This window comes from Phasianus colchicus, chromosome 7 (genome assembly GCF_987193195.1).
Source record: "Phasianus colchicus chromosome 7, bPhaCol1.hap1.1, whole genome shotgun sequence".
Taxonomy (NCBI): Eukaryota; Metazoa; Chordata; class Aves; order Galliformes; family Phasianidae; genus Phasianus; species Phasianus colchicus.
In genome coordinates, this window is record NC_143442.1 from 29,651,092 (window position 1) to 29,661,506 (window position 10,415).

The 10,415-nt window shown below is 41.5% G+C and overlaps 1 protein-coding gene and 1 long non-coding RNA gene across 3 annotated transcripts in view; one reads left to right on the top strand and one right to left on the bottom strand.

The window, feature by feature from the left end:
* The window catches only part of HIBCH (3-hydroxyisobutyryl-CoA hydrolase), a 36,514-nt gene extending 26,516 nt beyond the window's left edge, over nucleotides 1-9,998 (top strand). For both annotated transcript variants that reach the window (XM_031604425.2, XM_031604424.2), the window contains 3 exons: nucleotides 4,313-4,432; nucleotides 5,091-5,124; nucleotides 9,265-9,998. In XM_031604425.2, the coding sequence (XP_031460285.2) occupies nucleotides 4,313-4,432; nucleotides 5,091-5,124; nucleotides 9,265-9,380 (270 nt within the window). In that variant the 3' untranslated portion in view covers nucleotides 9,381-9,998. The remainder of the gene's footprint in view (nucleotides 1-4,312; nucleotides 4,433-5,090; nucleotides 5,125-9,264) is intronic.
* Nucleotides 45-7,827, bottom strand: LOC149917296 (uncharacterized). Its single transcript, XR_016468428.1, has 3 exons — nucleotides 7,779-7,827; nucleotides 6,270-6,405; nucleotides 45-1,229 (listed from the first exon to the last, which is right to left on the bottom strand). It is a non-coding gene; the product is annotated as an uncharacterized LOC149917296 (long non-coding RNA).
* Nucleotides 9,999-10,415: the final 417 nt, after the last annotated feature.

A 10,415-nucleotide genomic window follows, 5' to 3' on the forward strand; every position in this document is an offset into this window, starting at 1 on the left:
TGCCATTGTGTGTTGTACAGAAGTGCAATCTCATGAAAAACAAATGCCCTTTCCCCTTTTTTCCCACGATCAGGGGATGATGGTAACAAAGGTTCCTTTTATAGCTTCTCATTTTATTGCCAGGGGTTGGAATAAAACAGTGCCAGCACAATGTTGTTCATTTACTTCCATTTCAGATATCTCATCCGGGCAAACAGCAGCCATTTATCATCTAAGGTTTTTTGTTGTTGTTGTTGTTGTTGTTTTTAATCTTCTTTAATGCCCCTTGGCTATAGTCATTAGTCACAAAATACATCGTATTACTGCAGGCTTCCTGCAAGCCTCAAAAGCAAGAAGCAGCTTGTATGTAATCTCTGTATTTTCTCTTTCTCCTGTTACGTACCTGTAAGTAGGTGCTTTGTGAAAGTCTGTCTTCAGGCTGTTCAAATACTACTTACAATGGGACAGAAGACAAGCATTTCTCAGGAAAAGCTTTGTTTAAACTGTCATTACTTCTTCCAGTATCATTATGTCTTATAGAGCCCTGATTCATAGTAAAACAAAACATATCCATCATCTACAGACTTTCATTTGGACAGGAGAATAATTTTGCAATGTAATATTGTTAGAATTAGGCATTCTGTCCCCACTCCTTTCAGGATGGTCCTGGAGCAGTGTGTTCTAAAATTACTCAAAGTAACACATACATTTAATATCTTGCCGTTGGAACTCTCAAACATTTGTGAGAAGGGAATTTTGGAATTATCTTTGTGCCAGGCATCATGCCTATTACTTTGCACCCTTATGGTGCAGATTACAAAAGCAAACTGGGATGAAAGAGGAAGCTATTTTACACTTGTATTCATATTCTGTTAACTGTCAAACATATTTTTTGATATTTTGTTGCATATTTAGTTTTATTTCTTAGGACTTCATAGCAGATTTTTTTATTATGTGGTTAATAAATGAATGGCTGCCATGCCTGAACAGTTCTCTAGTATTTGCTCCATATAAGAAATCAGATCTCATTAACATAAATTGCTTCTGTCCTCTCAGAAAGCTGAGAAAAAATACTTTCTGGTAGGGACAAGGTTTGGCAGTGTGAACACATACATTAACTTCAGACAAATTTCTAACATGTTCTGTACTAAGCAAGAAATGTTTGTAGAATTAAATACTTACCTTGTCCTTGTGGATGTGCTCTGATGTGTTTCTCTTTGGTGTCCAGCTACAGGAACAGCAGCGTTCTGCTGTTAAATGCAGAGACCAGGAATGATTCAGAAATAGAAATGTTTATTCTGTTTCTTTTCTCCTGCTATTTCTTTTGATATGCATTAGCAAGCTTATTGAATAGGCCACAACTGAAAGCTTAATTTGGAGGTACTCATTGGCACATCCACATTTTGGATATAGAGATACTTTTGAGCATTCATAAAGTAGAATTTCTGCTTCTGCTGTAATCCACGTATGCTGTGAATTGTGCCATCCTTGGTATCCTCTTCTGTCCACACTATAATATTGTTGGTTTTTACTTTCCAGATGTGCCTGCTTGGTGGGCTTCCACCTGTCTGATACTAAAATAGACCGCACAAATAAGGAGCATGTAAAGTTGTTAAGCCAGTCACAGTATAGTATTTACTTCATCCTAGCAGAAGTGCTGAGATCAAAATCTGCAAAGCATCATGTTTGAGTTCCTTTTCACACAATGCTTTTGGGGGGCAGGTCAGTGCAGCTACTGATCACCTTCATTGTTAGTGAAGGACTTCCAGTGCAGCACGCAGAACACTGCAGAGACTGTAAGAAGGAACAGACACCATGCTGACAGCAGCTGGCTTGCAGGGATGTAGACAACAATCCCTAAAACTCTAAATGATTGTGCAGTAGGTGGGTGAGATAGATGGTGGGGATGAAGCTGGGTGGTTTCCTAGTAGCAGTGAATTCAAGAAAAGAAGCATTTGCACTGTTACAGACCAGTAAGTGATATATCAGTCGCTGAGCAGCTTTCCAGCAATGCTTTGGCTAGAGCTCCTTTTGTCAGAGCTTATCCAGAGTCATTGTTTAGTGCAGACCAACGAATGCTTTGGTATTTCAGAAAGTGAGCGATAAATGTCTTCACCTATTGCAAGACAGGTGATACATTGGACCTCTGGGGTTTCTGTTTCTTTTAACTTACAGCAAGCCTTCCCCAAGGACCCTCAACAGCTCAAGTTCAGGTCAGAAACTGTAATGGCCTCGGAGACAAAGATGTTCCAGCTGTTTTTCCTGTAAGGGACTCCACTGAGTCAGAGCCATTTAATTTGGCCATCTTAATTTGCTAGTATCTTATCAGAACTCAGATATGTTGCAAATTCAGCTTTGTAGCTTTCAGGTTCGTTATCACTGAAATCAAGATGGTCTCAGAGATGCTAGCATAGATGTCAGATACTTGTATGACAACTCCTTTGCATTTCTGTACTCCATCTCCCACGCCAGCCTATCCTGTCTCCTTTTCAGGTCTGTTCCCAAGCACCAGTCCCCTCCTCCTCTTTGTACAGAGGATTTATTTATAGATATACACTGACTCATTTTTCTGCATTACCACCTACCCATTTTCTTCCCTTCTTCCTCTTCTTGCAGCTTGATTTGTAGCAGTGTCTCCTCCACCTCCAGCCTCATTGATATGCTGAGATAAGCAGTGCTGTGTGCACATGACTAGTTAAGTTAATCTTCCCCTTTTCAGTTTTTTTCCCCCTCATTTCATCTATGGAAGCAATGTGTTGCCCTGTGCATACCACTTGGCTTGGTCTGAGCAAACATATTCTGATATAGAAGACAGAGCTTGAAACCAAGGAGAAAAGACCCAGTTCAAGGGTAAGACCAGCTGGCATGTATTAAGGGAAGAAAGGAGTCCTGTTAGGAATTGCTACACATCTGAGACGTATATCATGATGTAATTAAACAGGCACAGCTGGGTTCTTTATCTACTGAAAAGATGCTACTTGTTAGCTTTACCAGGATTGGTTCTTTCTTAACTATTTTCTCTCTCAAAAATGATCAACATCAGCATCAAGGAGAACAATAGAACTGATGCTTTTAAGTCTCAATTCCACAGTACCCTGCTCGTACAGCAATCACATGTTTTCCAGCTTAACTGGGCTAAATGGGTCACTGCTGTATCAGCTGGTGTCTGGAGAGGGATGAAGAGTAATTGAGAGCCAGAAAAAATGTTGATGTTGATGGCTGGAAAGCTGCCATTCCAATCTGTGGGTAAGGAGTCTAATGTCTGCAATGAAAATAATGTAAAGAGGCAAGTCTTCCATCTGCCACTTCTCAGTAGAGTGGTAAAAATGTCCTAATTAACTGGAAATGTCTTTTATACTGTGAATAATAAAGAGGTTTTAGTTGGGTTTGCAGGAGAAGGAGGCACGTTTAGATTAATGAGCTGAAGATCAGCAACCATAAAATGTAGCTTCTTTCCTCAACAGACCTGAAGGCTTTGAAGCTAAGTACTGTTCTATTAACCAGGTTTTTGTCCTTCTCCCCACCTCTTCTACTGTTACTGGCACGTTGTTAATTGAAGGATAGTCATGAGAGACAGATTTACAGCATTTGTTTGTATGCTTCAGACAGATCCTGTCTGTTGCATAATATTTATAGTCTGTAGCTCTGTCAGAAGAAGGAAGACCTCCAGGCTTTCCATCAGCAGAACAGGGTAGGGCTGAATTACTGCACTGTCTGCTGATCCCATACAAGAAGCCTGTACAGACATGCACCAGGGTTTGATATCTTTTGTGTCATTTCCCCTCTCCCCAGGATTTTCTTCTTGTTATATTGCAGATAGTCGTAAAACAAATACATAAGTTTGTGGCTAACCTTGATGGTATTACCTTGCTATTCTATCAAACAGCTTAAATGTTACACCATAGTAATATTAGCTACAGCATCAGTAACATCTAAGAGCAGTTCAGACTGTCTATATAAAACTATATTCTCCAAAAAAGAATGTAATTGCTTGTAACAGTCGCCTCCACTTCTAAAAAAATAGAGGTTAGGAAATGTCTTTCAAACTGCGCTAGATTCTGTAGCTGACAGTAAGTGGATCAGAAGTGATGGGACCTGAAGAGTTCTCAGCCTCCCAGAGGTTCTGGCTTGCTTCCCAGAGACTTGCTGTAAAGTCTGTGCAGGTCAATTCACTGAGGATGACAGCATGGTGGCAGGGGGCAGGAGGACTGGGCTGCCTGTAGAGGAGAGCTCAGGCAAGAGTGCCATCCTACAAAGTTTGAAATGCAGAAGAAGGAATTTCAAATGCATCTAAGTTGAAGAGTATGAAAACAATTGTTCATGTCTTCCCCAGACTATTAATAAGATGTCACCTACATCCCTAAAGCTGGCTCTCAGACAACTCAGAGAAGGTGCTTCCATGAGTTTACAAGACGTGTTCACGATGGAGTACAGACTGAGCCAGGCGTGCATGGTAAGCAGGAAGCAGAGAGCTGTCTCTGTAGCCAGGGTTGGGACAGATCTGTCAGAGACAAGTTTTACATAGGTTACACCAAGGGCTCACATTTGTTTCCAGCACATTACTTTAAAATAACATTTTTATGCATGTTATTAAATGAATCAGATGTATGTGAGAATGTGGTGTATCCAATTCTGATACATTTGAGTGTCTGCTGGTATCTTCACCAGGTGCTTCCTGATAATGGCATTGTTGCTCCATTACCAGTATAGTGTCCTTAGAGATTTAAATGTTTTCTCGTCATCAAAAAGAACTGGATATTTCCAGGATTCCTTTAACTGCAAAGTGTTCTAAGAATGCAGAATACATTCCTGAAGGTGAGCTTCTCTCTGAGGAACTCTTCGTCCTGCACACTCACCATACAGGACACTTTAGGAATGCCCACAAGCTGCAGTGCATGAAAGCTGCTTGCTTAGTAAGAGATGGATGTTAGGAGTTCTGGCTGTGTTTAAGCGGATTATGTAACTTTTTAATGAAAAAAAGTATGACTAGGAAATAATTGTACAAGTAGAAATTAACTGAATCCTGAGAACTTGCTTGACAGACAGAAGTGGGAAAAGGAAAGAGGGGATCAGTAGTTTATCCTGTTACAGCTTGGTCCTTTGTCTTTCAGAGAGGCCATGACTTCTATGAAGGGGTTCGAGCAGGTAAGTGCACATACCAGAGGTTACCCAAACTAAATAATCTACCACCTCACTGTTGTGTTAACCTCTGGAGATAGAAGTGTATGCAGCAACAGCCCAAGAACGCTTGCCAGCTTGCTTTATTTTGGCTTTTCTTGGTCAAAAGGTTTCACTTGGTACAAACTAACAGCTACAATGTTTCTTCTGTGATCTCACTGTCCTTAAGGTTTGTATCCACCGACTAACACAGCATTGAGAAGTTTTTCAGGAGGGCATTGGGAAAGTTCAAAGCATATTTAATGCCAAGACTAGTGATTGCTAAGCTGGTCCCTTCTGCGCCAAGTGGTAGTGCTGCTACACAGCTGGCTCAGCCAGCTCTAGTGTGGTTTAAGAAACGAAGACTGAAAGTCAGTAACAAGTATTTGCATAGAATACACTTAGAAGAGAGATTACGTTGGGCTGTGTCAAAAATTCCTCTCAGTGAAGGTGTCTCACTGCAATAAAACTACATCTATTAAATAATTCAGCATTTTACAGCAGTGTTCAAGATAGGTAGCAGTAAGAGCAAAGCAGCAGTTCAGCAGGTTCATTCAGGGGACAGATGCCCTTGATTCTGCTGCTGATTCAACGCAGTTTGTCAAACCCAATGTCACATCTATTAGAAACTGCAGGAATTATTTATGTACTATTCAGCACAAGATGAAACAAAACAAAAGCATTTTCTTCTCCAAGGAGCTTACAGTACAAGACATTTGTATAACACTTTGGGAATAAGAGGTGGGAACCTGGCTTTTAGTTTTCACACAGTTATGCAGTCAAGTATGTACTGTCACCTCCTCCTCACTCTTTAGATTTGTCTTTAAAATCTACTTGTATAGTGAAGGTTAGTTTGAGTATTTCCTGTCAGTAATGCTGTATTAAAGACAGCCTAGGGATGAGAGATTCAAAGGTTTGCACGACACAGGACAAACTTCTTTTATAATTAGTTTTTAGCACTCATTAACAGAGACTCCTTTTAGGATTTTACCACACGTTGAGAAATGTGTACTTTTCATTGTGTGGTAATGGGATAATGATATCTTCAGGAGAGAATATTCCTACAGTATATTCTGAATCACCATACAGGCTTTCACAGCTGCTGAAATGAAGTAATTTGGGAAGATACAAACCTCAAAGGCTGGGAGTTGGGTGAACACCAAACCAACTCCTAATTTGTAGCTCACAGTGCCATTGAACCATCTGGGGACAGGCAGAGGACAAAAGGAGATTGCTTCTCACCGTGCAGACAGTAGATCCCACACAGGGCTGTAAAGAAAGCAGGAGCAGTGGTTGGGTACCTTTCCTTCTGACGTGGGATGATGTAGCAAAGGCATAATCGTGTCAGAAATGGGGAAGAACAGATCCAGCTGTGCTGAGCAGATGGCTGAGAATAAGCACTTGAAGCACTTCTGTACTTGTTGTATATATGCTGTTCTCAGATTTGTCTTACGTTTGTTGCTTTTTTAGTAAGATCTTTCTCTGTTTAAGAGTCAAGGAGTATCTGACTGTCATTTTTGCAGCTGGGTCTGATCTCATAAAAATCATTATCCAACAAGGTGCCAAGCACCCCATCTTTGATTTGCAAGTGACTTCACTGTGCACTTCATAGGATCAAGCAGATTGAGTGAAAATGAATTTATGTATTTGTTCTTTGAATTCCAAGCACTTCAGAGCCAACTGTTGACCCCGTCTACCACAGAAGGATCTAACCACAAAGTGAACTTAAAATATAATTATCAGATTTTAGTTTTTGAAGATGGTCTTGCAGCAACTGTGGCCATGTTTTAATAACAACTTTTTCCTACTTCAAGCCATGTTTTTAAACAAAAGTATTCTTCCCTAGCATATGTAGTAAAAGCTGACACAAAGGTTTTTAAATCTACTCTGATCCGAGGTCAGAATTGTATTTCTTTTTTAGCCCAATCTCCTTCCAGACAGACTGAGAACCTGCTGCAAACCATCTCTTCATTTATGTTTCTTGTTATTTGTGCTACTGAAGAAAAGCCAAAACCTTAAAGCATTTAATACATAGATTGTGCTTCATCTGTAGGGCATGGGATCTTCCCACGTAGCAGTAAATGTGGTCTTTGAACACTTCAGGTATCTGTATTTCCCCTCAATTTACAGAATAGTACATAAATTAAGGAGTGCACAGCTCTGGGTGACTGCCAAGGACCTGGAGTTCTTTCTTCATCAGAAGGGCAGGCACTTTTGGAGTCAGTACCTGAACACATCCAGGTGACTACAGCCTCAGCAGTCTGGGGGGACCAAAATGTCTGAAGTTACCTTCCTATTTGTGTACTCTAAGTGGAACTGTGAAGGCCTTTACACAGTGCTGATCTTGCAGAGATGGTATTTCTGCATGCAGCAGCGGGGTGCTGCTTCTGCCCTGCAGTGCTGCCAGCTGCCAGCCTCACCCCCGTAAGAGGGAGCAGGCAAACAGTTTTCATAGCAGCTCATAGAATCTCAGGTGCTTAGAAATATCAGTGTTTTGACTGTGCTGAGTGAACATAAGCAATAGAACACAAAGGCTCGCAAACTCATTCCTACCTTTTTTCTTTTTCCTTAAAGACCACAGGAACAAATCCATCACCATAACACTATGTTACTTTTATCTTAATGAGCTTCCCTCCACCTACCTCAGAAGTCCCCAGGATTCCCGTTCCATTCTTGTGCAGAAATCTCAAGCTGGAGAAGAACAAAATATAGAGAAGTTATTGCAGTGGAGGAGAGCGTTCACAACACTATTAGAAAATATGAACTTGAATTTAAGAAAGATGAAACATTTCATAGGAGTTACCATTAGGATCATTCAGTGTGACCAGCTGTCAGCCTGGCTGCTGACCCAAACAGATCATTCTGCCTGAGCGCACAGTGCTGCCGTGCCAGTGAGGATTACCAGCAGTGACTGCGGTGTCTCAGATCTGAAGCTGTAGCAGTGTGCAATGGACTTCTCCCCTATTCCTCTCTAATGTAAAGCATCTCCAGTCAGCACTGTCTTTTGTAGGGCACAGATGAGATGATTTCTGCCAGTCTGTGATTGTGAATTGAAGAAAATAATAAGTGCTGTTCCAGTGCAATAAACATAATTGATTTGGGATGGTTTTGACCCAGACCAATCAATGGCTTCACATCACCACATGTGAAAAGGAAAGAAGTGTGAAAAAGTGTAAAAAAGTTTGTAGAATCATAACTTTTCAGTAAGAAAGTAAATTAGTTATAAAATAAAAGCACACTGCTTTTAAAGAATTACCCACATCACTTCTACTATAACTATGTAATGAATTTCTACTCAATGCTTATTTGCATCCAAGGAGCCCTCAGTCCTGAACTTGAGGAAGAATGGGGTCAGTGCTCTGATTCACACCTCCTCCTTTTTTTGGTAGCTACAAGAGGAAAAGTTGTGATGTTGGTATGTCCTCAGCCTCAGCAATTACTGCAAGTTGTCCTTTGAATGAGACTTACTTTCTGAGTGTTCTCTGAGTGGTGCTCAATAGAGGGAGAAATGTTTCTTCTGCAGAACACGGTCCTACTGCCATGCCTTCTGCAGCTGTGACACAAGGAATGCATTTTGAGAATCATGTCACCTCATTGCACTTTCCCATGCAGATCGTTCAGTGATGATTTTCATTTTCAGTGGTGCATTTCCCAGCATACAGCACAAACTATATATATACTACAGTTGTACAAATCCTCACAGTTAGATCTATACAGCTCTGCAGCACTGTCAGTATTCACAAATAAATACTCCTGAATTTCCCACAATGACACTGTGCTGTGCTACTTCCTCACTGATTATTTCAATCATCAGTTTATCTGATGCATTTAAATTAGCCATAGGAATCTCCTGTTCTCTACAAAGAGTCCAGTGTGGCCCTGGAAATCCAAACACTATTGGAGCGATTCCTCTGGGGTGGTCCAGCACTCCTTGTGGCTGGCAGCCCTCAGCTCCCCCTCTGCACAGTTGACAACTCAGTAGAGTAGAAGGATGCATTCCGACTACTCTGTCTTTCGTGAAGCAGACTGACTTTTCTCTCTGGTGTATCTCCGTAGATCTGGGTGCAACCAAAACTCATCTCAGTTAGAGAACATACTCACTGTTGTGTTTCTCTCCCCACTCTGCAGTGCTGATTGACAAGGACCAGTCCCCCCGCTGGAAGCCTGCTGCTCTGGAAGAAGTCAGTGATGAATTCGTGGACAATTGTTTCAAGCCTCTGGGAAACAACGATCTCAAGTTGTAGAGATCACATCTATTGACATCTTACACATCTGCTTCATTTTATGGTATAAAAACTAAGAACAGCATGATGAAGGATGATGAAGCTCTTAGCCAGCCTGACTTGTAACTATTTTTCACATTCAGTACCATTCTCTTTTGTTATACAGTTGTAACGACAACATGATTACATCTCTGGTTAATAAGGGGAAAAATGACTTGAAGGCAAATAGTTATTCTGACTGCTGTTAGGCAATGATTAATGTTCAGCTTTGGGCCTCTGCCATTGAGGGGAACCTTGCGGGGAGACAGCGTGGCTCAGGGATGGGCTGCGGAGCAGGAGCTGAGGAACCCATGGTGTTTGTGGCTCTGTTGCTGGGCTGTTGAAGCAGGTTTGGCCTCCAATTCTTCTCTGTGCAATGAAATTAAGATATACTTAAAGCATTAAAACAGTCAGAGCTACAAAGTTAAATGCCAGACATGCTAATTTCATGGTGTTAAGTAGTCTTTTAAATCAAAGGTCAGACTGATGTATGATTATTAGTCTGAGAGCAAGGAATTATTCTATTGATTTAACATTTGGTCTGTGTACAGCATTGCCACGTGATGCAGACGTTGTTTCAAATGTCATAATAGTGTCAGAGCCTCGAGCACATTTCTTTCCGCTTGTAAAATCTATTTTGTAAAAACGCCATTGACTGAATTGCATAATGAGCTTCTCATGATTTCAAGCATTGTTGGAGCTCTTCCTGCTCTCCCAGTAGCAAAGAAGTCACTGTCTCCAGCCTTCTCTGCCTGCCAAGGAGCACGTTGGCTGCTGGTGGTAGTGAGTGTCCAGCAATTCCAAAGGCAGTGGCCCTGATGCTCACGTGGCTGCAGCGTGGCTGCACCATGCGGGCTGGCTTCATTTCTCCTTGTGCCCAGCAGCAGCCTGAGCTGGAGCCATCCCTGACTGCTGGGTGGGAAACTTGGGACAGGTAGGAGGAATGCAGCTGGATGCACTGGTGATACAGAATAGTGGCAAACAGAATGCCTGCTGCCACACAGACCCTGAAGTTCT